The sequence below is a fragment of the Micropterus dolomieu genome, linkage group LG01, assembly GCF_021292245.1.
Source record: "Micropterus dolomieu isolate WLL.071019.BEF.003 ecotype Adirondacks linkage group LG01, ASM2129224v1, whole genome shotgun sequence".
Classification (NCBI taxonomy): domain Eukaryota; kingdom Metazoa; phylum Chordata; class Actinopteri; order Centrarchiformes; family Centrarchidae; genus Micropterus; species Micropterus dolomieu.
Window position 1 is genome coordinate 4,537,438 of NC_060150.1, and position 27,058 is coordinate 4,564,495.

General features: G+C 41.1%; 2 protein-coding genes across 4 annotated transcripts in view; one reads left to right on the forward strand and one right to left on the reverse strand.

Annotated features, from left to right (window-relative positions):
- ankrd10a (ankyrin repeat domain 10a) overlaps positions 1-16,860 on the forward strand; it is a 40,523-nt gene extending 23,663 nt beyond the window's left edge. For 2 of the 3 annotated variants that reach the window (XM_046052978.1, XM_046052963.1), the window contains 3 exons: positions 13,369-13,601; positions 14,588-14,668; positions 14,796-16,860. In XM_046052978.1, coding sequence (XP_045908934.1) covers positions 13,369-13,601; positions 14,588-14,668; positions 14,796-15,193 — 712 coding nt within the window. In that variant the 3' untranslated portion in view covers positions 15,194-16,860. The remainder of the gene's footprint in view (positions 1-13,368; positions 13,602-14,587; positions 14,669-14,795) is intronic. The other variant, XM_046052970.1, reaches the window with a different exon arrangement.
- A 2,081-nt stretch (positions 16,861-18,941) lies between these two features.
- Positions 18,942-25,933, reverse strand: ccdc14 (coiled-coil domain containing 14). The gene is made up of 11 exons (XM_046053049.1): positions 25,793-25,933; positions 25,029-25,084; positions 24,389-24,473; positions 23,234-23,306; positions 22,821-22,922; positions 21,596-22,153; positions 21,086-21,218; positions 20,890-20,975; positions 20,464-20,607; positions 19,729-19,831; positions 18,942-19,607 (listed from the first exon to the last, which is right to left on the reverse strand). The coding sequence occupies exons 1-11, from the start codon at positions 25,814-25,816 to the stop codon at positions 19,082-19,084; spliced, it is 1,890 nt and encodes a 629-aa protein (XP_045909005.1). The 5' UTR covers positions 25,817-25,933; the 3' UTR covers positions 18,942-19,081.
- Between the last annotated feature and the right edge of the window lie 1,125 nt (positions 25,934-27,058).

The following is a 27,058-nucleotide window of genomic DNA, read 5'->3' on the forward strand; positions in this document are numbered from 1 at the left end:
AGAGTATTCCACTTACAGTAGGGCTGAGACGAGAGGCCAAATGAAAGGAAGCTGCGGTGATGAGTGCAGTGATGCAAATCAACAGACAGTAGGATGTTTCAGATTTAAATGAGACCGTTAATAGAAGACAAAGTAGAACAAAATACAATACAGACAACTCATACTGGACTTATTTTATTAGGTTACAAGGCAGATTTATTTCTCATTTTACAACACAGGGTTGGATTATGAGATGAAGTAGTAGGTCACTCTATGCTGCTCACAAAAAGCAATGTTAAATACAAATATTGTGTATATATATATATATATATATATATATGTATATATATACACAGTAGAAGGGTGGATAAATAACAAGTCATAGAAATAAAATAATTTTGCATGGTGGAGCTCTGAGGATGAATTAAGGAGTCTCACAGGCTGGGGGAAGAGGCTGCTCTGAAGTCTGGTGGTGCGACAGCAGACACTTCTGTATCTCTTCCCGGAAGGCAGCAGGGTGAACAGGATGTGGCTAGGTGGATGCTGTTTTTAAGTATCCTTTGGGCTCTGCCACCTCGCCTCTCCGATACCATTATTCTTGGTAGATGGGTACCAGTGATCTTCTGTGTTGCACCCGCAGCAGAGCTGTGGACCAGTTTTCAGATGTTTTGAGCTCCTTTTATATTTATATTTGGTGTTGGTGGTGTTGAGTTTTGTCTATCTTATTTCTATTGTGTGGCTTAAAGGTCAAGTGGGTGGTCCACTAATCAGAAGGTCGGTAGGTTCGATCCCCGGCTCTTTCAGTCTGAGTGAAGTACAGTTGGATTTACTGAACCCCCCATGTGTGTGTATGATCAGTTTCTTTCAACTGTGTGCAGTTGGCACCTTGCATGTCAGACTCTGCCATCAGTGTTTCACTATGGGTGAATGTGACACGGAGTATAAATTGCTTTCAGTGGTCAAATGACTAGAAAGGCACTTGAACACGTGTTGATTCAATCTGATGCAACATTAAGGAATCCAGGGTGCATATACACAAGTATTTATTGGAAGGTTAAATGCAAATCACACCAGATAAAACGGAAATTCACTAAACTAAAAGACGAAGATGTGTGCGATAAGGAGAGCACGTGTGTGTGTGTGTGTGTGTGTGTGTGTGTGTGTGTGTGTCTTTGTTCTGCCATCTGTATGTCTCGCATGCATGGACACACGTGGGTAGAACAAAGAGAGCGGAGTTCCTCTCTGCCGTGTGTGGTTGTGTTTAAGGCCAAATCAGAGCTGCGTGTGATCTGTCAAGTCAAAAGGAGTTAGATAGCATACAAAGACAAGATGTGATGATGAGGTGGCCTTGGGGGCCACTATTGGTGCATTTGCAAATTCAATGTGATCATGATGCTCACATGTAAAGAGCAAACTGAAGCGGGAAAAGTTGTTTTATGTAACTGACCACAGGTATGTGGATATATATCTTCATGTCTGTTTGACAATTTAAGGCAATGTGCATATTGCAAACTTTTCTTTTTCAATATTTCATTTGCAGAAAGTATATCCGTACAACTGCATTGCACATGAATTACCTCTGTTTGTGTCCCTTTTCAAATGCCAAGGGGCATCTGACAATATGATATAGCAGCCACCTGCTGCACTCTTTAGCTCCTTTTACCTGTAATTACACACTGTGTAAGAGTGTGTGTGTTAATAATTATGGTGTTCAAGGTAGCGTGGCGATCTTCTGTCAGAAAACAGCCTGCAATTAACACGCCAATGATAGTTTGCTGCACGTGTGTGAGTGTGTTATTTGATAATTAGCTGCAGCCTCATGAGTAGCTCTAATGTAAAGGTACTGAGAGAGAGAGAGACGAGAGAGAGAGTGGACAGATGCAGGAGGTGTGTCCACGCCAAACATGCAGCAAACCAAAGCGTTATGCACACCGCCAGCGTGTGTCCCATTGTTTGACTCTGGTGTGTGTGTGTGTGTGTGTGTGTGTGTGTGTGTGTGTGTGTAATGTGGATCCATGTTTGGGGTCAATTTGTTCGCCAGTTCTGCAGCTGTTTGTTGATTCAAGACCAAATAGTATCAGTAAAACTATTCTCATTCATATCAGTTTGCACGATCAAAGACCTTTAACTAGGAACTGAGTGATATTTGCAGCTGAATATCTGTCTTTTAAAAAAGGTACCAAAAGGCAGCCCACGCTGAGGCCTTTCATACACTGCAACTGTGAGCTTAACATGCCTCTGTAGCCCGCTCCTCAGCTCTGTTAGAGCTAGAGGCTACATTAGCCACCATTAGCAGCAAGCAGCATCTCCAACCAAACTGTTGGCGGTCGAGTTTCGACAAGGAAGAAGAATGTGTGGAATGTAAAAAGGCGACATCTCTGGTTCTGTTGCATCTAAGGTTCCTCATGATTTGTTCTACATGATTTGAGGTGGAATTTTTATACATACATCTTGAAATTGTATGTTTGATCATCTACTGTTTGTGCTGATCTTGGAATAAAAGTTATTGGGATTTTGCAATTGTGTCTCTCCAAATATGAAAATCTCCACATTTCTTTCTATAAAAAAGCTTTTTGCACCTTGCTGCATGGTCCCACCTTGTCAAAACTGGAGCAAGCACAAAAATGTGGGAACAAGCATATTTAACAGAAGCCTACATTTTGCATTGAAATTTTAAAAAGAATGTAACTTATAAAATTGTTTATATTTAAAATCACCTATTCTGTGTACATATCAATTAGGCCTACAGCAGTGTGTCCTGTAAAGTTACAGTGTTCAGATCTTCATGAGTTGGTTTGCTGCTGGTCTCAGGTCTGTGTCTATATGGCCAATACCCAAAATGATGGGTTTTTTTGAAGTAGGGCTGGGCAAGTTAACGCATTATTATTAACAGTTATTTCATCTCACGTTAACGCGGTTTTATATTTATTATTTTGAGTCCAAGTCCGTTGCTCACTGGCTCTGAATACACATACTGTCAAACCATGGGTCACAGGAGGGGCGGGATGTTGAAGAAATAGCATAGCAAAGTGGATAGTTACACACTGAACAGCGAGGATCAGTCTCTCTTCCAATGATATGTACAGCGCGTTGCGTACAAAAAGATCATGTGGGCATGTGCGTGAGGCGAGCAAAGGCACGACAGTTTCATAGGAATGCGCCTGATTGTCGCTACACCTTGTGCTCGACCACTTCACCTCACTCTAACAGGGACACTTGCTACTGTGGACTGTTTACGCTGCTCCCTTATAAAAGAAAAATGTTTCTGCTGATGCCTGTTCAGAAAAGAAAACAAGAAAACAGATTTATATATGTTGACCTGTTGCCCAGGAGGTGCATGATGATGTTATGATCGTGGCTCTGGACTCTGATGGTAACTTCTTTTAACAAGCTAGATAAAAGGTAACGCCCTGGTAGCATTAAATAGATTTGATTTGATTAAATTAATGTTTGAGATTTATAAGAAATATTTTATTACTACTGTGTAAAGGGAATACTGCTGGTAAAAAGCACAGGATGAGGGATGAAGGGAGCAGGGTTGGGGATCAAGGGATGAGGGAAGAGGAGAGGATGGAGGGAACAGAGGATGAGTGGATGTGTGTAGGGATGAATGGATGAAGGGAAGGGAAAAGAAGGGTGGGTTGAGCGATCTGAAACAAGCGTGCTGTTAAGCGTGTGCTGTTGAGCGTGGATCGTTGTCTGTCTTGCATCGAGCAATCTGAAACAAGCGGGGCAGGCTGAGCGGAGCGGTGTATGTAGCCTTGACAGGTGATTGGAGGTGTGGTTGAGGCGTGGCCCCGCTCCCGAACCCTGAGTTAACAAATTAACATCATAGCAGTACCCTGAGATTTTAAAGAAAGAATTCACTATTCAATTTTGCGCAGAACAACGCGATCAATTGCAATTAATCAAAGAAAATCATGTGATTAATTGTGATTACATTTTTTAAAAGTTTTTAGTTTTTGTTTTTCGTCTATCAATTTCAGATCAGGTCCAGATTTTACACCTATGCACACCTTCATTACCTCTAATTAGGCAATAACAAAATGTAAACACACACACACATATATAAACTGAGTTCAGTACTTTCCTTGTGCTAAGATGTAAAGTTTTTCCTACATCATCTCAGTTTTGTTTGAAACTCTTTTCAGGATCAGTGCTTTAGGTCACGGCTAGTGGGGATCCTAACAAATAAACAAAGAGCGTGTGCGTGGGCATGTGTGTTTGTGTATGTGTGCCATTTAGCCATAAACCCATTAGTGATGTTATTTTTACAGGCTTTAAATATTCCACGTCAAACAATCAGCTCGTAATACTGTTAGCTAATTTAAGATGTCAAGTCATAATGTTGAAGCCACACATAGAAGTGGTTGTTAATGTAGGCATTAACACACACAATTCACTAATTATGTCATAAACACCAAACACACATACGTACACTGTAAGAGTGTAGTTTAACCCTCATTATAAACCCAGTCGTTACATCGTAAGCACACACATACACACACATGTGTGTCATTAAACCTACATAGGCTTTAAATTTAGTAATCATGTCATAAATGTCCAACACACGACGCGTCGTAATCCTCAGCGGGTCGTCAGCAGAGGATCATCAGCAGCGTTAGTCCTCGTTACTGGAGGAGGGCCACATGTGTGCCCCCCCCCCCCACCCCACCCGAGCCCTACATCCATAATGCTGCTCGTTCCTCGGGGAAAAGGTGCCGTATTTGCAACCACACAGGCAGCTTTCAGGGTCCGTTAATTTGTCAGCCATCTGCATAGAAATATAAGACTACATGTAACCTGAGACAAGATTTTATTCTATCAGGGTGTACATTTTATATATTACAGTACCATGGGTTACCAAGTATTGTGTAACTTATGTAATTTATTCCCGGATGGCAATGAGAGCTACCAATGACATGATAAATCAGCATAAGCATCAATCCTCAACTTCTCCATGTTCTGTGATGTGCTGGATATGGAGGGTTTTATTTCCAGCTGTAGAACTTCTACTAAAATCAAAAGTAGTAGATTTTAGGGATGTGGTGCTTATGGTTCAGTGGTTTCAGAGTGACAGAGAGGTCGGCTTCACAAACCGTCCACTATTTTCACATCTCTTCTGGAACCAAAGCTAGAAGTGTCAAAAAATGGCACACTGAAAAGGAAAATGCAAAAGCTTCATTGGAAATGATAAGGCAAACGGAATGGTCAGATGTTTAATGATCATTTCATTGGCAGGGAGCTACTAGGCATTGGTCACAGAAAATGATGAGTCACATCAGTGGTGTCATTTTCAGTAATATGCTTTGGTCTTTATTAAACACTGCATTACATCCTTCTACATACTACTGTACTACAAACAGAATGCCTTTGATACTAAAATCTTGTCCCTATACAACTCTAATTCAGATCATTTGTAGGTCATGACAAGAAACTTCCCTATGTGTCTAGAAGAATCTTAATTGCTCAAGGCTGCAGTGTCTCTTTAGGCATTCACTCACATTTTAAAGGTCCAATATTGTGATCATTTTCAGGTTGATACTTTTATTTTGCACCTCTTTTCATTTTCTGTCTAAACGCTCAGTTTTAGCTCCTGTCTGTTTAAGGCCCCCCTCCATGAAAGCCCACTTTCTTCTGACTGGCCACCTTTTGGAAGCAGAAGAAGAACAAGAAAGAAGAAAAAGCTAATTATTAAACTAAGAGCACCCATTTTCACTGGTTATAAAGTTATATCTGTATAGCTCATCTGGATCAGGAGTGGATCAGTGTATTGCTAAGTAATATGACAAAAATAATTTTTGCTTAATCGGAAAAAGATCTCATTACAACTTAGGGGAGGCCCACAAACATGGGAGCTGCTAACATACAGCATGCAGGGCTGTCCTCTGACTATTTACACTCCCACAGCCCTGAATCTTCCTCACCCTCTCCAGTTTCATTCCAGGCAATTGTCTCCAGCGCTAGTCCCCCCTACTGTCCTCTGGAACTGACTCGTCCACTGGTTCATTTTCCTATTCAGAGTGTGGTTACAGACAGGGCCTCCCCTACGATGAGACGTCCTGCTGTGTGCAGCAGATCAGACCCTCGATACCTGCGCCCCTTGGCTCTGGCCTCTGCTGTTGCTAGCATTGTATCTGTGCCACCCATGATGGTGCTGATAAGAGCTCGCTCCATTGCACATTGGTCCTATACACTGAACGATTTATTCACAGAAAACTTGTCAGAGGAGCATGAAAGACAGCTTCTTAATCATACTGTGGCCCCCAGTACCTCGGGTCGGAGTGGAGGACTCGCTGTTCGGGGAATTGCTTTCCAATTCAGACGTGAATTGAACTGGTGGCGCCCACTCTGTATGTCCTTTAGACATACATTCTGCAGTCTGTGTTGACGCCTTTAAAAAGCAGCTGAAGACTCTTTTATTCAAACTGGCTTTTGTCTCGGCTCAAGTTTTCTAATGTGTGTAATCTTGTTTGTTTTAAAGGTCTGTTAATGCTTAAGTTTTATTGTCTGATTACTTTCCTGTTTTTGTGATGTTGTTGCTTACGTTTTATTGTTGTATCTTCACTTTTATGATGATCTTATTTCAAATATTTTAGTCTTGGAAAGCACTTTGTGACCTTGCTCTATGAAAGTGCTATATTAAATGAACTTTACTTACTTTCTTAAAAGCAGCTGTCGGTACCATTCAGCCATTTCTGCTTACTGCATCACACTACTGTTTCAAATCTCTCTGTCTTCCTCCTTTTGTTACTTACAGTGTACCTGTCTCTACCCTTCACCCTCCCTATGAAACTCAGTTTATTCCAACTTACTGTGAACTATGTGGACTTAAACTTTTATTTTAAAGTCTATGGTAGAAAAAAACTCTTCTCCAAAAAGACCAAATAAACAAACAAACAAAGTGTTTTAACACACACACAAACACACACAGAAATACACTCCTGAAAACCACATGGGACCAATTATCACATTTGCTGTGCTCTGTTTGCCAACCCCCGATCTCCATACTGACAGAGAGAGAGAGGGAGATACAGGAAATGCTCAGACAGTCATCACCTCATTAGCCTTAGATGGCATAATGCTTCTATGAGTGCATGTATCAGAGTTTGATAATAGCACGGTGTTTCTTGAATCCTGTGTATTCTGTCCTTTTACTTTCCATTTACATATATTTATATCTACTTCAATCTGCCATCACAACCCTTTCTATGCAATTTTCCATTCAAAAGAACAGCCGCTATCAGACTTCTTTACCCTCCGTTAGCTAAAGGTTTCTATACATTGTGTGATTTTAGGCTGTCCCCGACCAAATGTGTCAGTCATGAAAGAAATGTAGTCATCAAAGCCAGATCTCTTGGTCAGACACAACAGAGCAACAGATGCAGGGTTATCCCGCACTGTTTTGGCCAATCACACACATGCAAGTGCACATTCCTGGTGAATCATTTTCTACAGATTACCTCAAGAATGTTGGGACAAACGATAACAAACTGCTTTTGCATTGTCTGATTTATTTGTTAACATCCTGACTGTGATTGGATGTAAAACGTATTGCTTCAAATGCAACCAATGACCCTAATCAAAAATGTGCTGTCACACCTACCCGCGATGTTAAGCATTGAAAAGGAGTGTTTAATAAAGATGCTTATGTTGATTTCAGCTCTTAGTGTTTGTATGTGGGTGTTTTAATGGGAATGTGGATCTGTCAGATTAATTTGAGAAGTACCTATGATCTCGTTCCACATTTTATTGTGTGTCATGTAATGTGGGGAACTGGTGTTGGTCTTGACTCAGTCTCGCCCTCCCTCGGTCTTGGTCTCAGCCCCTGAAAGTCTTGGTCTTGTCTCAGTCTCGATAAACTCTGGTCTTGGTCTTGACTTGGTCTCGGTTTGGGCGGTCTTGACTCCAACACTACCTCAGATTCCATAATTTGTCTTCATACCTGAATGTTTTGCAGTTCAACTAAAACTCAGATTGTTACAGTGGTCTCTCGGTCTACAAAACCCTCTTTTTCCTCATTTCCTATCTGCTTGTCTATTATATGCCCCCCCCAAAAAAGCTTATGTTCATGGTACTCTTTCATTTAACACTTTCGGTGCTTTTTGCTTACATTTTTACTTTTAGTAGTAAATGCAAGGAGCTCACATATTTACATTTATTCATTTTAGCTGATGCTTTTATCCAAAGCAAATTACAATTGCTATGCATGTCAGAGGTCGCATGCCTCTGGAGCAACTAGGGGTTAAGTGTGTTGCTCAGGGACACAATGATGGATGGGTCACAGTGGGAGATTGAACCCGGGTCTCTCACACCAAAGGCAGGCGTCTTATCCACAACGATATCACAACTTACTTCTCTTATGTAGGTTAGTTAAGGAGCTGAGTTTTCCACCAGTGCTGCCTCCTTAATTCATTATCCTGTTTAGGTTTGGGCTCGCTGCTCTACCCAGAGCACAGTGTCCGAAGAAAGAAAGGCTTCATATGTTGGAAATTGATCAAGTTTTATCATCAATTAAAACTATCAATTAAACTATATATATAAATACTCTAAATAAATACACCAGTCAGACTTGCAGACACTGAATATTTATATAAAATAAAGGCTCCTGACTGCTTTGTGCCCAAACTTGACCTACAGTCCATCTTCTGTAGCCGCATGCTCAAATGCCAGCATCTGCAGCAACAGACTGAACAAGACGACAGACACAACGCATTGTGTAATGACAGCACCAGGTGTCCGTGACTCAGTGTGTGTGTGTCTGATGTAATGAATTCCAACATCTCGCTGCTCCACTTGCATGTATGTGTGTAAAGAAAGGGATACAGTGTGTGTGTGTGTGTTCAGGAGGAGGCGTTTTACTGGAAGAATCCCCCTCCTGCTGCTGAGTCACCAATATGGAGGCGATGGAATCTCCTTCACATCTCTCTGGGACACACACACATATTTTCCCACCAGTCCTCTACGTGTCTCTTCCTTTCATGATGAAACATGATGAAATATCTGTATACTGGATCTGTCTTTTCAATCCCTTATCTGTCTCTGATTAGCCACACACACACCAACATTGTCATGTCTATGCATTTCAAGCTTTTCACGTGTCATTCACTGCCATTTCATGAGTTTCAGACTCCAGGATAGGACTAAGTCAGGGAACTTGTTGTCGAGGTAAATCAGTTCAAATATGTCAGTGTTGTTAGTTTCACATGGGACGCGAAAAGCAGCCTCCTGGGTGTTAATTTGACCCAACCATCCGCCCAGACCACCTCCCTACATTCACTTTGTCGGTCTTTACGTCACCTGACAATTTTTTCTCTGACATTCAAAAGTAAAACAACATGCCATTTCTGCACAATATAAGTCAGTAGAGACTAAATGGCATGGAATGACACGTAAAGTAACAAACGTATTGTGATAGGAAAAATGTTCAGTGTGTAAGATTTAGTGGCATCTAGTGGCGAGGGTTGTGAATTGCAACCATCTATCCAGTCTACCACTGCCCCCCAACCTTTCAAAAAGCGTAGGACTGCTACAGTGGCTGACAACAGCACAAAAGGTGTCTCTTGTGAGACAGCAGAGTGGCCAGTCATGAAAAGAAGGTTCTTTAGGTATATTTATTAAGAAATTATATTTACTTAATTATTCAGTAAAACCATGTTATTGTGACTTGGCCACTGACAGATAACATAGAAAATGTAAGCCAAGAGTGTGAAACACCACAGTCCATTATAAACCACACATTAGATAAAGTTTACACAAACACTGACAAAGGAAACACATTCATTCACTCTGTGATTATGGACTATCGCCAAAACTGCCTGCCAACAATAATATGTGGCCCATGGGCAGATTATGGTGCTTTGATAGTGGCAAAAAATATAAATAAATAAATGCTTGGATAGCGGTGCTGAAATAGATGCCAGTCATGACAACAACAGTTACTCACACAATCACTTCCTCTTTAGTGGTTTTGCCTACAAAATGAAAGCACGAGAAGCTTGTTTACTGTAATGCAGTATTTGGGGTTGAACTGAGCTTTACTCATTAAAAGAGTCTGTAGCTGCTTGACACACCTCTGAAAGAGCCGTCAGAGAGCGTGATTCCCCTAAATGTCCTCTGCCTGGAGATACTGGGGAATTTGTTTAAGAGAGAAACCAAAAAAGTTGTCTCGAGGTGGGATCAAACACTCAAACCTCGGGTTGTGTCCTGCACCTTACAGACTAAGTTAACCAAACAACATGTTGACATAAGTCATTATTGTGGCTTATATTCTCATCCACCATCTAACGGTTGAAAGTATTGCTCCAATGCAAAACATATTTGCCGACCCCTGCTGTATATTACTACTACTTCTTCTTCTTGTAACGTACGTATTAAACACAGTGATGTTTGTCTGCGCTGCATGAATTCTACCAGAAGTAGAGGAAGAAGAACATAGTGACGAAACGCGCTCTGTAGCGCTGTTTGTCTGTTTTCAGCTACTGTAGAAACATGATGGTGCAACGTGGCGACGTCGATGGGAGGGGGTGCCCGCAGTTATGTAGATATAAATGTCTCATTCTAAGGTAATAAAAACGTAATGGTTTATTAATTAAGGTCTTTACACACCACTGAAAACATAGTTATGGATCTTATATCGCAATAGATTGTCAGAAATATTACACACTGAACCTTTAAATTTAAATGAAAAAAATATTGATTTTAAATTTAATTAAAAAGTAAGTGTAATTGAATAGATGGTGTCATTTTACATTAGAATATGTATATAAGACTTATTTATTGGTTGAACGTTTACAGAACCTGCAGCAGGTCTTAGTGACTCAGCATCCTCTGGACCTCTAAACTGTCTAAGACTGAGGAGCTACTTTTAGTGTTAAAACTTAGTCCTAAAGTTGACACCAATATTATTTTTTTGGTATGTCTCCTAACTAACCCAACTAAGTGATCAAATAATTAATGAATGCAGCTTTAATATTTAGTTTTTTCCCCCTTTATTTCACTACGGTTTGTATTGGATTTAACTTCAAAAGAAATCAAATGAGTTGTGGTTGATTTGGACATCTGTGTCTGTAACACGACCTTCAGCCTCAGGGACAGAAAAGACGGTGTGTAGAAACTTGTAGTACCCATTACTTTTATTTGACACTGTTTGAATGGTCCTACCATGTTACATTTTGAACTTAGTGTTTTAGACATGCTTTTGGCTCATTTGATATTTTATGTAAAGAAACTGCTGGAAGAGACACCCTGCACGTTCTGATGTTTTACAGCTACTGAATGTGAACAGGATTTTCTTAACTAATCCCAGAAAGAGGGGAGGAGTCCAAAAAGGCACTGCACAATCTTGACACATGTGCATCAGCGAGCGTCTTACAGTGTTCACTATCGCTTCCCACAGCTGGCCAACTGGCGAGGTACTTCCTGCCGTGATTGGTTTTTAATACTAAGAAAACACTGATTATAGTCATGTCTAGACCTGCATGCTTGTAACAGATTTTTAGACACTGTGCTAACAAACTGTGAGCTTACTGGACCTCAGGAGTCACCTGGAGGAGGATTGCGCTGTTGTAGTGGGAAATAAGCAGAGTAGACAAAGAATGCATGTCAGAAGATAAATAAAATTAAATGGTTGACTAAAACAAAATATCATAAGAACGTTTATCTGCTGTGATGAGTGATGGCATTGTTTCTAACAAAATAATCTCACCTTGCCAACTAGCTTTTTCTGAGCTCCTACCTCCCATCTCCTTGACCTAAGTGCCGCTGCATCATAACAGCTGGTCTTATATGGAGCGTGTCACATGATGGCGTCTGAGCCATCGCCGTGATAAGTGAACAAGCTCCATCCACTGTTGAAAACCACGAGATGCGTTTGAAAGCTCAGAAGAATCCAGTTCGCGGGCATCAAATTATGTTTTTGTCACTCGTACGGATCCCGAGGTCAAGAAGCTTCCAAGCACACAATCTGTATTGAAGAAAGAAAGTTAAACTGTGTGGCAACTCTGATAAAAGGAGCTTCTCTCAACACCAGACAAGACACATTTTCAGACTTACTGTTGAGGACTATCAAATAAAAAGCCCTGATCCATACTGAGTCATTGTATTCCTTTGCTAAACCTTTTAAACTTTTAATAAAAACCTTGCTGCTGTTCAGCATTCAGAAACCATTACTGGCCGTCTCCTTCCTCCCAGTTTAACAGTAAATTCTCTGAAAATACTCAAGACAATACAAATTGCCTGAGCCGATCTGAAAGGTCACAGAAGAACCTGGAAATAAGTCGCATCATGGGCTCTCTGTAGGGCTCTCCACTTTAACTCTGGTCTTATGCTGCGTTCCAGGCAACTCGGAAATTTCCAACTAGAAAAAGTACCATTGAATACACTTGAAGTCAGAAAAAAAATCTCCGACTTCAAGAGTAGCAGCTGAATGTCGTCCCTAAACCATAAAATAAAAAACATAAAGTATATTTGCACATTTCATTAAAGTAACACATACTATCGTATTGTGAAACCTGCTGTTGCTGCATGTAAATTGATGTAGAAATATGTTACCGGTGTTATCATAGGTACAGCAAGGGCACTTGTGAGGGTTCGATTGACAAAGGCCCATCAGTTTATCACAGTCAGCCATGTTTCTTGTTCACTTCCGGCGTCATGAACCAGCACGCATCTGGAACGCTCTCAGGTCGGTAAAGAATTCCCAGTTGAAATTTCCGAGTTCCAAGCAGTCTGGAACGCAGCATTAGCTCTGGTTTTAGCCCCTGTTAATCCAGGACTCCATTATCTAAGCACCATGCCACACGTGCAGCTACACAGTGGGATGTCCAGCAATAATCAGCCCCCCTTTAGAGCCGGGTTATCTCTTTCTGTTCAGGGTTATCTTCAAAAACACAGGATTATGATAACGCCTGTCAGTCAGGTTTAGAACAAAAGCACCAAGCCAGATAAATTAGAAACGTCAACCGTCATTACAGTTATATATTGGTGCTATGTAAACTGTTAGCTGAATTTTGGCCCTTAAATTATTCAATCCGATTAACACTAGGAAATACTGCATTATCAGCCTGCATTAAAATAAAACTTTTCATTTTGTCTGGTATTGAGAGAGACAATTCATCTAAATTTAATTGTTTCATTAACAGGACTGTGTTGTGTAAATTGTGTACTTTCTTGTTCATGTTTTGTACTTCAGAGGATAGATCTTCCGTTAGTTTTGATAGTTTAGTTTTTGTATTGTAATCTTGTATTTGATAGCTTAATGTATTCACAATTGTGGCCACTTATTTCTTTTATTATCTTCTCTTTATAAGTGAGATCTCATTTTAGCAGCCCACCAATAAGATTTTAATCATTTAGCAAAAATGAATGTGTTGTGTTCTTCTTGTTCAGTTTAAGGAATGCCAACGGGCAGACAGCAGCAGACCTGGCCCACGCTCACGGCTTTCAGGACTGTGTCCTCTTCATCTCTAAAACCCAGAAGCACCTGCTGCAACTCGGCGGACTCCATGTGAACGGACTGCAGAATGGAAACGGTGACCCGTGTGGTCCGGGCTTGCTCAGCAGAAAGAGGCTGATGACTGCTGTGGACACGGGTCACATGAAGAAAGCCAAGAAAACCGATAGTAAGACATCTGTTATATGTTTTATTAGTTGAAATTTGACTTTGACTACACATTAAGAGACCAGACAAAATCATATATGAAGATGTAAACCATGGCGTGATCTCCACCAATAGAATCAATAAAAAACCAAAACACTTTTATCCAGTGAGATCATTTAATTTTTACTGCTCTCCTGTTGTACCTTTCTTATAGGGCTCTGGCATTGTTATAAATAAAGCAGACATTGCTAGATCCTGATTGGTGCACAGGCCATTTAAAAGAATGGAGAAACAGAAAGTCTCATGTAACCCAAACTGTTGTAAGTGGTGGACAAAATAACTTTTCTGGGTCTTTTAAGGTACAGACTAAACACCTTACCTACCACTTTGCTTATAAAAGTCTGAAATACAACCAATCTCAGAAAACAGTGAAAGATGCAGTCACAACAGTGAGACATTTTCAGATATAAAATCCACAATTAAATGAAGGAGTTTTGTTCATTATTTCACTGTAGGATCAACTGATGACCCACTGGTCTGTCTTCCTTCATTAATTTGCCTTTTTAGCTGCAATATTGCACATATTGTCCAAATAAAGCTTCTGAGAGTGTATAGAATAAGTCAGAGTTGTTAGCTTATAACTTGATCCCTGAAAATTTTATATCTCTGAAATGTACATGTCCTGACCTAAACTTTGTCTTTACCTTCTTTGGTTATTCTGAAGCAATGGATGTAAATGAAGCCTTGAAAGTTGATGCAAAAACAAATGTCTACAGCTGTCCTGATGTGTGAACACCTTGAAACAACCTCGGCCCCTTAATACACCCTCAGAAGCTTTGTTCGGACAATATTATATATAAATTATTGGATGCTGCTCTCTTTTGTAACATTTAAGGTTTTTCACTGGACTTGTAATTCAGTACTAACAAACTCAAACTAAAAAAACTTTTGACCGGTAGTGTATATGATGTCATGTGTCCATGCATCTTTCTTCTCCGGCTGCTGCAGATGTGTTGGTGCAGACGCAGAGCAGTGAAGGTGAGGAGCTGGAGAGCATGAACATGGACTCTGCACCGGAGCTCGGCTCAGGTTAGACTGCAGCTTTTTTGTTACACTGATTTGTCGCTGATTAAACGTGTTTTGTGGAGATCACAAAATAATGTGGCGTGATCTGCTTATAAAGAGAGTAACTTTCAATATTTGCTTTTACAAAAAGCAGATGACTACAACAAAGCCATCACCAATGGCCATCATCACACAGCGCCTTACGCTGACCAGGATGGCCCCGAGCCGCCTAAGAGCCTCTCCTCGCCGTCCTCCCATCCAGCCAATCAGCAGTCAGCAGCTCCTGCTCAGCACTCTTTCGCCGACATGTGTGGGTCGCTGCACCTGAGCAGCAGTCCCAGCAGCTGCGTGTCCCACCGGCCGTCCTGGCGCGGGCTGACGGGAGCAGACTGCGGGGACTTCCTGCATTACGGACACTACCACGGCTTCGGAGACACGGCAGAGGAGCTGAGCGACAGCAGCCACCTCCACTACAGCAGCGGCATCCAGGCTGAGCACAAACACAAGAAGGCTGTGGCGAGCGCCGTCCACCTCTACCACGGCTCATAAAGACAGAGGGTTAGCCTCACAGCCAGCCTGCTGCACACGGGGAAGGATTTGTTTTTTTTTTAAATGCTTGCTTTAAAGAACTCTCTGACATTCTGTGAAATAATAATTTGAAGCCAAACCTAAAGTCACTACTACACAAATCTAGTGTCTAATGTCTAATTAACATATTGTATGTTAATATAGTCGACATATGTTGTAGAAATGAAAATGGAAAAAAGATAGTTGTGGTTTAGGAATAGTTGGCATTGGAGATGTTTGCAGCAGCTGGGTGCGGTGAATGCACACGCTACCTGCGTCCCAGCTACACACCCCAAGCTATACTGTCATAGTTTATACAAATTTGCACTTCTCCCGTCATCTTTATGCTTTGTGGTCACGTAAATTTTAATTATATACGGCGCACATCACACTCAGAATCGAGTGTATTTTTTATACTAAATGTTGTTGCTTTTTCATATTTAACATCAGACTCAAAAACTGTTGAACTGAGTTAGTGTTTAAAATGGAAACGGGACAGAGCTAGTGTCCAATAGTCCTGTCCTCATGGTGGGGTTACCAGCTATCCATACTGACTAAAGTAAACACGGGTGACTCTTGGGTGTAGCGGTGAGGAGCTCTGCAGCTGTGGGAAGGTGTCGTACTTCACTTTTGACAGTTTTCCCCTGCTTGTAGTCTTTGTGCTAAGCTAGGCTAAACACAATCTAGACCTCCGGTATCTCTGCACAAAAATGAAACTGACAATAATACTACTAATATTGTCAGCCGTGGATGGTCTTTGCTCAGTTCTCCTGGAGATGTCTAATATCCAAATGAAACAACGCAGACATTTCTCAAAATGTCAGATGTCTCTTTTAAGGCTGCAGTATTTTGGATTTATCTCAAATGAAGGCCAGATCTGTGACCCACTGGCTCTGGATGTGACGGTGTTAACAGGTTTGTTGGCTGGACTAATTGAATTCCCCAGTGTCTCCGTCTGTCGTTGGTCAGAAACGTTTCCTGTTTGTTTCCTGCTCACATATAATGTTGATTCTCTGTAGTAAACAGCTGGAGGTGTGCATTGTTGAGGAGCTGCACCTGTCAGACAGTGTAGTATTACTTTCCTGAACTTCCTCTGTCACCTTCTAGTCTCGAGTTTAAAGGAACACGACCCATTTCCTGCAGTGTATTTCTGTATTTACAACATTGACCTTTCTGTTAGTCTACTGCTAATGCTAGCTGGTTTGCACTATTAAGGGCAGTCAGGTTGGATTATGTGGTGTTTTGTGCATGTGGACAGTAGTTGAGGTGTTTGTTGATGGAGGCGGTCCTCTCTCCATGTGGCCTGATCTGCCGTCCTTCAGCAGGGAGGAACAACTGCACTGATACTGAATACGCCTTGTTAGCTTCGATCTACCAAAGGGAATGTATTAGTGTTTGTGTTTTTCATTGCATTTCAAATTTTTGTATTTATGTTTTAGAGCAGTCCTTAATCAGAGCTGTTTTGTAATTTTATAAAGCATACTGCTGTGTGCCTCTTTTTGTAAACACTATGTCAGCTGTGTGAAAATGTGCAGCATTTTGTGCCAAAACACTGACACCAAACAGGCACCGCTGCTTCTGACAATTGTTTTTATACTTGTTCTGCGTCTTTTCCAATAAAACATGTTTTACAGTTTCATAAAAATCGACCAAATTTATGAGACTTTCTTTATGTTGTGAGGGATTTATATCAGTTGAGGTATCATTAGCTTTTCCTTCTTTTACGTTGAATAAAAAGTACTTTTAAAATCGTCTAGACAGAAAACACTTACACATTATTAGTCCATAATTTCCTTGCATACCTTGAGTTGTTTGGGTTAGTAGTAGTATAAGTAGATGTTGATGTCCGTCTGTTGGCTGCTGTGCTCTGACAACGACTACGAGTAACGCCAGCAGTTCATTGGGAATGTACCAATCATATCAAACACTCTGTTCCCTGTAGTTTTCCCTGGATTTACAACCATGATAAATAGTCTTTACATATCTAATTCTTTTGAGCAAATTATACATATGCAAAAAAACACGGTTTTCTCAGCAGTGAGAGAATAATTGATTATTTTATCCCATGTGCTATATGCAGCAAACAATCCCAAAAGCTAAAGTTTGAGAATCTCACTGTGAAAGTCTAAAAGACAAAATAGACTTCCGGCTGCTAGAGCTGCAACGATTAATTGATTAGTTGTCGACTATTAAATTAATCACTTTAACAATTTTGATAATATATTAATCGGTTTGAGTATTGTTTAAAGAAATGAAGTTAAAATTCTCTTTCTCCACTTTCTTAAATGTGAATATTTTCTGGTTCCTTTACTAATCTATGACTGTAAACTGAATATCTTTGGGTTGTGGACAAAACAAGACATTTGAGGACGTCATCTTGAACTTTGGGAAACACTGATATAGACCAAACAAAAATGAAAAGGATCTTTAGTTGCAGCCCTACTGGCTGCCATGTGATCTTTTTAATATCAGTCATAACGACTGGCACCAATTACTGACACGGACATTCAGACAAATAAAACCTCTTAAAACTCTGCCAAACACATTATCTTAACAAATCCATATGACGCATTAATCAAACCTTTAAAAACCTTTATTCCTCAAGAAAACAAATGTGTCAAGCTGCGTGTGAATATTTAAGCGCAGACATAATATATATAATGTGTTCGATCAAGCACAAAAACAATTCCTATACGTGACAGACAACTTCTCAGCACAAGGTCCTCTAGCAGATGGTTTCAGGACGAAACCAGCCAAGATTGGACTTTCAGTAATACACTCACACAGAGTGAGAGCTGCTAGTTTAATAGGTACACCTAGCTAAAAGTAGCGCTGTCTCATACAACCCTACTGCAGAAAATCCTTCATGAGAGTTTCAGAGAGGTGTTGTTTCAACTGTCCGGTCATTTTGGAGGAAGAGGTTTGTGGTGCTGTTTGAACTGCACTGTGTAAATACTAACAGGTGTTTCCATTTTGTGTCTGAGGGAATGAGGGGAGGGGAAAAGGATAAACTACATCCTCCAAACTGACAGTACAGTTGAATGATTGCCTCCCTAAAACAACATAAGACCATTCATTGCAGGAAAAATCCTGTATATACAATATGCACATTATATGGGACTATCAAGAATTTAGGTTAAAAAATGTATCATTTAATAAATGTAACTCTTATATTACATTACTATTACCTAAAAAACACAAAGCAATGAGAATATTTTGTCTTGGTTTAAGCTTAAATATTCTGAAAACAGACTCCACCTCCTACCAGCAGCAACCACCATTGATCATTTCCAGCTCATTTTAGGAGAATGAAAGCAATGTCTGCAAAACCTGACAACAAAAATGTTTGCGCCATACGTCACCATACGTCTGCTGACCAAGAACTTGTTGTATAGGTGTGGAGGCAGAAAGCTATGGACAGTTGCAGTTAAACCAAGCGTATGCATACCACTGAAGGGTAGTGAGAAAAGGTTTTTTTTAAAAACCAGGCCTTTAACGCCAACTGCCATTTTGTTTTGTATTTATACAAATACTGGAAGAACTCAACGAGTGGCCCAATGTTTGACTTTTAGAAACCTCAAAGATAACAGAATCAAGAATGATTTCCGTCACAACTTGGCATTTTTATTGCAGTTGAAGTAGTAGCAGTAATGAAGCTGCTGCTAAAACCTTGTCTGTTCCGTGTGTCCATCACAAGTAATGTCATCAAAACCAAGAACTCATTTTTTTTTAAATTGCTTTATTTCCAATCTAAAATATCACTTCATCAAAGGAAAAGATCAAAACGGGTGCAAAAATGCAGCACACAACAGAGAGGATGCATTACAACATATTTCATGAAAGCACAATACAAATAAAAGCTGCTAAGCGTCACCTCCCCAGATCCAGCTGAAGAGTCTTCTGCAGACTGGCTATGCTGGCGTCCAGAGCTGCCAGGCCGTCTCTGAACGCTGCCTCGTCTATGGTGTTACAGACTGACCCCGACCTCGTGCTCCAATCAGACAGCACGGACTCCACATCACACTGGGACAGTGTGGAGTTCAACAGCCGGCTGCGCTCCTTCTCCAGCCGCCGCCCACGTGACTGGACTTCATCTAAACAGCGCGATTGGTCGAGGTGGGAGTTTTGGTGGCGGGCTGAAGTCTCTGCACGTTTGACATCAGGATGTGATAATGTGTCTCTCAGCTGGACTGAGGTCAGTTCCTTTTGCGCTAGCGTGTTTCCTTCTCCCTTTGCAGCCACACACTCATGCACAGTGTGTGTGGGCTCCAGCTGAGCCATAGACATCAGGTACTGAGCGATGCGGTCTGTGGGAGGCTCTGCTGGCTCCGGTCTGTCAAAATGTGAGCCGTCAACAACCACAGGGCTATCAGATGAAGCCCGACTCTGAAGAATCCTGAAATGGACGCAGATGACGAGAAATGTGAGGGATTTCCTTTATCAAATGCATTCTTGTGTTCGAGGAATTTTCAGCATTTTCAGCACTTCTCAAAATAAACACAAACACACAGGCCTACCTGTTGAGATGTCCTATCTCTTCCAGCCTTTTTTGGGCGAGTGAAGCCAACTCACTCTTCTCCTGCTCGCTATCCAGCAACCTGCTTCTAGTGGCCTCCAAGTCTGCACACACAGCCACACACATATCACTACAGAAACACATTTACATTATGGAATAAGCCCACCAATATATTCATCATTGTGCAGTTCTCTTGATCGGGCTGAAGCAACCGTATAGCCTGATAATACCTTATAACAGATATGTGGGCAAGTAAATGTCAAAAATATATTTGCGGTCATTTAGAAACGGTGTCTCCGTAACATAGTTTCTGCACCACAGGGCATAAATTAATTTACACGCCTCATGGTAATTTTTATTAGCTGCATTTTATTTAAATTTAAATCTTTCTTGCCTTAAAATTAATGCATCTCTCTGTGTGCTGTGTGTTTATATCTCTTATTGACACTCTACTTACTTTGCATTGTAATTTTAAATGTATTTTAGCTGTCCGGGTTTTGTTTTCATCGGTGAAATCGAAGTCGAAAAAATTAAGAGCTTTATTATCTATAGGCTACTGGCCCGGTCTCACATGGGCTTCAGTCATATATTCAGCACACTAGTGAAGAACTCAGGATAGTAGACTGAGCATTCAAGCTGATGCAGACGACACCTTTAACACCACACAGTCAGAGCACTGTGAGGCGAAGTTAGAGCATCACCAAGCTGTACTCTCAGCAGGACTGTGTGTCTCAACCTGTCTTGATGAGGGCATTCTCAGACTCTCTGTCTCTCAGTTGGCTCTGTGTGTCCTGAAGGGCTTTCCGTAGTTCTGTGAGGTCATCCTGGAGTTCCTGCAGTCGGCACTGAGCGTCGGTGAGCTCCTCCTGCAGAGCCGACACTGTGGAGAAACGCATATCCTGGAAAAGTTCCTTTTCCTCCGTAATTTAAGTCAAAAAGTGAAACTTTCATACATTCTAGATTCATTACACAAAGTGAAATATTTCAAGCCTTTTTTGGATTTGATCTCAATGATTACGGCTGTCTCAGTCTGGTTCTCACAATTGACTTTTCCACGATATTCCCATCCCTTTAGTCCTGAATGTGAACTTCACAGAGAGCAACATAAAACACACACACACACACACACAACACACACACACACACACACGCAGGGCGTTACCTTCTGAGTTACAGAGTGTCTTCATGCTTTCTTGTCTCTCTGCTTTCTCTCTCTCCTTTAACTGCTGGTTCAAAAGCCTCACACGTCTTGGACACACGCACACAAACACACAGTAAGGGTCCATGTCTGAAGTGAAAGAAAAGTAAGGACTGTGTGTGTGTGTGTGTGTGTGTGTGTGTGTGTGTGTGTGTGTTACCTGCGGAGCTGAGTGTTCTGGCTGTGTAGTGATGATACGTCCGCTTCAGTCTGGATGTTTGAACTACCAATATTCATCAGTGGTGAGGACACAGCCTGCTCTAGATGACTGAGCAGCCTCTCTGCTACACTACCTGCAAACACACAGACACACACACACTAAATGTGGTTTTTCTGTTACTGGGAACAAGCTGTGAACTGCAAAACAAAGAAGGTGTTTCCATCAGTTGTGACAAAGCGCCAGCTGTGGCTCATCTAATGTGGAGGGAGAACACAATCAGCTTTTCTGCATTAATGGTGTGGGCTCTTAAAAGGGAGTTTTTCCTTTTGCTCATGGTGGAAATTGTTGGGTCTCTGTGAATACCATTACAAAGAATACAGTCTTGACAAATAGAGGACAACACATATTATTTAGCACAAGAGCCAACAGAGCGTGTCGGCCACCAACATTTCTACTACGCGCTTGCAAAGGGAGCGGTGAGCGGTGACTGTGTCTGTAGATCCTGGTTACCTTGTCCAGCGATCAGAGCCTTGAGTTCTCCCAGCAGATACTGAACTGTCTTCACGTCTGTCTCTGCACTGCCGTCCTCCTCGCTCTGTGTGTCCTGAGGGACGCCGTCAACCTGTCCAGGCTCCAGCTGCACGTTTGACATCTTCATGATGCAGGCGTGTATGCGTGAGTGAGCGTCTTCGACAGTGCTGTGGGTGTTGGTGTCTCTAACGGGAACAAACTCCTCCTCTTCGCTGTCACACTCTTCCTTCGCGTGTGGAGCTTCAGAAGCAGCCCGGCAGTCTGTCAGAGGGAGAGGCAGCCGGCCCGACGGTGGGGGGACGGAGGTCTGTGGTGGAGGGCTAGGCATCTGGGGCTGTAGTGGAGGGACAGGAGGGGAGAGGCGCTGCTGTGTTTGGTTGTGTGAAGGATGTAAGTGAGACTGCAGCAGGGTGTGAGGTCGTTCCTGCGGTGGGTGGAGCTTCATTTCAGAGCATGCCGATGGAGCAGCAGACTGACGGGCTTTTGTTGGAGCTGTGCTGCCTGGTCCATGCTGGACTGACTGACAACTCCTTTGGGCTGAAGGTGGAGACAAAGGGAAGGTGTAGCATAGTTAGGCAATTGTAACAGAGGAATTTGCCTGAACCATCAATACTGAAATTTGAGCTGCAACTACCTACACCTGTAAGATTTCTGCTACACACACACAGTCCCACAACCACTTCATCAATCCTGCCTGCTAGTCTGTTGTCATTAGTCAGTCTTGACTGAATCTCTCTGGAAGTTTCGATACCAAATTAAATGTTTTGATATGAATTGAATTGTGTCAGCAGGGTCATTGGGCATAGATGAGCTATGCAATCGCCTAGAGTGCCACCAGCAGGGGGGGGCACAACTCTTTTTAAGGTGTGGCACACTGACGTCGGCTTATTGGACTTCTACGGCACACATGTGAGACTGAAACTATTAAAATCAGAAAGGTGTTGTGGAGCTTCGGCCACAGTTTTGAAGGGTTGCTATGAGTTTCGCAAACCACCAGATGTTACTGTCCCAAAGCCCCAAAGCTTCATCTAGTTTGTTGGTAATATGACATCCTCATGACTCCAGACATCTTTACTCGCCATACATAAGGGACCACAATGAAAACAAGTCTTGTTGAGACTTTGTTGTGTCGTCCTTGACGTTTGGTAACTGTGATGTCCTCCTTCTCAAATAAACTAAACCTCACATATATACACACACCTACCTATCTTTGTAGGTAGCTTCTTGGTGGTCTTCTTCCCCAGCGAGGTGGATGGTTTTGATTTGGCAGCTCCACCCTTCACTGCTGTCGGAAGGTTTGGCAAGGCTTACAGACACACACAGAGACATATGTCATTATGATAGAATAGGATTTTAATTAATCAGTTAAGTATTAAATGTGTTTGTCCAACCAACAACTTAAAGATATAAATGATACAGAAATCAGATAAAACAGAAAACTAGCGAGTGGAGAAGCTGGAGGCAGAGGACAGTTTGTGTTTTTGCTTGATTAAAGGTTTATTAGAAGTGCTGTTGATTGCATTTCTCTCAACTAATCAAGTGATTGTTTCAGCATTACTTGTAACAAACTATTAGCTGCACTATTCAATGCAATGTTACATTGTACTTTCATCAGACCTGCCTTCTCTGCCTGAAGGATGCCACCAAGCAAGGCAGCACACCGGTCCAGACCCTTATGGAGATAGGTGACCTGAGAAGACAGAACACAGCTGTGAGCGTTAACACAGAGTTATCCAAGGAAGGTTAAAATCAAAGGCAACTGGCAAGGAGTCCAGCTATTAAACCTCTGTGGGGTCGTTATCAAGCTGTTGGACACTGCTCGGTTCGTTAGTGCTCCCGACTGTAACCACAGGCTTTATGGTCAGTAGAGTCACGTGAGGCCAAATTTGAGTGTTTTCTCAAATTCAAATTAGCTTTATTGGCATGAATGTATAGAAATAATATTGCCAAAGCTATATATAAAGTACGTACGGACAATTAATTTCATACATTTCATTAGATAAGGAAATAAAACAGCAAAAGTTGTGTTTGTGTGTGTTAAATAATAAAAAAAAAATATATAAAAATTAAAAATTCCGTAAAAATAAATATTTTAAAAAAGTAAATACGTAAAACAATAAGCGTGGGCGTGTTAGTTTCTTAGAATATGAAAATAATATATTAAATTAAAATAAATAAATAAAACAGTAAGCGTGTGTTAAAAAATAATAATAATAAAAAAAATAAAAAAGAAGAGGTTTTCTCACTCTCTTGGGCAGAGATGAAAGAACAGCATTGTAAGTGGAGGATACTCATCCCCTGTTCAGAGATGGTCTCTCTATGCTGGCCTCTTTCGAACCAGTTCCAACCAAGCGGTATTCATCACCTTGACGACCCCACAGAAATTAAGAAACGTCTTCAAATATCTTCAACCAAGTCCAGCTCCCCTTGATTTTAACCTTCCTTGGATAAGATTTTCAAGGCTCTGCTTGTTTTGGATAATGAGCGAATGATATCATGGAAGTGTGCAAGCTCTGTGAAATGGTCACGGGAAGCTGTTATATTGGGGCTGAACTCTCCATCATACAGATTATAGAATCTTTGTTTTCTTTCTGTTTGGAAATCAATGATTCCTGTTCTACATGATCAATATCACTCCGCTGAATGCCGCTTTGATTCACACGTTGCTTTCTCCTGTACTGTGTACTGCTGCTTAGTCATACACATCACTATCATGCTTAACATGTCCTCTCGTGTCTTTTGCAGCGATTGTAAATTAGCTCACTTCATTACCTGGTCTTCAGAGTCTGTGGAGTACAGAGAGTAGGCTGGCTCAGGGCAAGCAGCCGGTCCTGGATTTGGAGTCACTCTAACAGCACTAGTAAGAGGAGGACAGCACAGCATAAGAATCAGGACGGTGCTAACAGAAACATATAGTGTATATACATACAATACCAGTTAAAACAGACACTCATTTACATTTTCTGTCCATTAACATCAAATTAATCAGAAATAGAGTGAAGACATTGGTAATTTGAATATTGTTGCTGCAAATGGGTGATTTGTAATGGAATATTTCCGAAGAAAGTAATGTGTTTCTGGCTATTTTGAGCCTTTAAAAGGAGCCCACAATTTCTGATGCTTCAGATACTCAACTCGGTAAATGATTAGCTTGACATAGCAAACACAACATGCCATAGGAACACTGGGCTGATGGTTGCGGATAATGAACCTTTGTAGATATTCCGTTACAAATCAGCAGTTTGCAGCAAAAACCGTCATATAAAACATTAACGATGTCTTCACAGTATTTCTGATCAATTTGATGTCATTTTAAAGAACAAAAAAAGGACATTTCTAAGTGTGTCCGAACTTTTGACTGATAGTGTATACAGTCACTTTTTAGAAGGTGAATTAATTTCAGGCTGCTCACCGTCTCCTGGCCGGCTGCACTTTGACTCCTCCTGTCAGCCTCCCCGATGTCACCACCTGTCAATCACAACCAACACACCACAGTCACAAGCCTATTTCCTACACACGGCTGTCATACTGAAGCGACTTGTCTTGTCCTTAAATCGTCTTTGTAAGACTGTCCACATCCACGTGTGTGAGGTGACTGCCAATACTGAGGCACAAAGAGCCACTGGAGCTGCGGCATGAATACACTGCCTGGAACAGCTGATGATGAAGCTCTCACGTCCCCAAATGTCAGCAAGAACTTATTAATAAATGAGTTGTGCATAGAATACTGCTGGTATTGACATGTCATTTCTCCAAAACTGCTCAATGGACATATTTTATGTATATACACTGCAATTGGGTCAAACATGTTGAATCTGAAATGCAAGTCTGTCAGATAAACTTCCAGCTGAGAGTTCAGTTACAGACACGCAATTATTCCTAGTCTATGACTAACTTACTCAAAACAATGAAATGTGCATTTTGCATTGTTAATGTTCATATTTAACTGAAGCACAAACTACTACACTGCAATTTACTGTGTACTATAGGTTTCCTTCTTGCTTTAAATTTACAAATATCAACTATATCTACAACAAATCACTCAGCTTCAAAGTGAGACTTATCTAAATTAAACAACGTGCATCCACGCACACAGCACAGTGCCAACTAATTAAATAACACTTCAAACAGCTAGCTGGTTGTCTCGGTCATGTATTTGATTTCAGTCGGTATTACTTTGCTTTTAGCGGTTCCCTTCATGGTTCACGGCAGCCTCAGGCAGTGCTGGCCAGGGTGCAGACTTTCAGGACTTATGAAGCTGTTAGGTTCGAAGTGTTTTCTCCATGCACGGCTTTGTTTAGTTTCCACAGGTTCCGGTTTGAAGCCACAAGTTTCAAACGGGAAACATGTAGCCGACCAATCGAAATGGCACACTCAAGAGCCCCGCCCACAGAGGGCGTGGCTGCAGGAGCAGGAAGTTTTCCTCTCACTGAGAAAGAAGAGTGCATTGATATACCTGATACAGAGAGTTAAACAGGACTGTGTGGCATGCTAAATCGCATAAAACAGATCTGTTTAGATAACGGATGAATCCAGAAGTTATGATACGAGTATTACAAACTACTTGTAACATAGAAAAACTTTTTTAAACCTTTAAGATCAGCTGCATCTCTGTAATCCAGAATAAATTTGGAACTTAACTCCATATTACACGTTTTCTAAATTAGGTGAGACAAATTAAAATGCTTTGAGAAAACTTTATTATAAAAGGTGCAATGCGGTTTAAAAAAAAAAAGTGCAGTCCATGAAAGCAATTTAAGCTTAAATAAAATGAAATAAAAATACTGATTACTGCATGCATTATATTTTTTAATATCACCTGGCAGCTGAAGTTTGTGTTTCCCTATAAATAAAAATTCCCACCATGCATTGGTGTAGAAAATGTCTCCAGAATGCAGGAAATAAAAATGAACAGGGGGAGGACGCGCAGACCCCACTCATATATTTCGGGATTGAATATTTCTTCACAATAGTGTTAAAATATCTTCTCGTATTGTTCTCGTGACCAAATTGATGCGTCACACAGCTAATCTGAGCCCTCATGTCCCCACCACTTTTTAACCCTTGTGTCAACTACAATATTGAAAAATAACTTCTTAATTTAGCTAATTTCCACAAACAAATGTTGTTAGCTTGGTGTCTTTATTTTCATGCTTACATATATCATCCGGATTAACTGTGACATTATTTCTAAAGAAATTTGTTTTTTTCCCCAGAATTGGTTACAAACAATAAAACACTTCTTGAATTCTTGTCTTTCTACAATATCCCGGTTATTATAATGGACGCCATTCACAAAGGTTTCTTATTTATAAGGCTCACACTGAACCATCTTTGTCCTTGCAGGGTGTCGTCGACAAGGAAAAAAGTTTGGACCATACCTTTAAGATACTTCATCACAAACAAACCAGGAGATGTCTGTTTCAAACTTCTCACATTTTA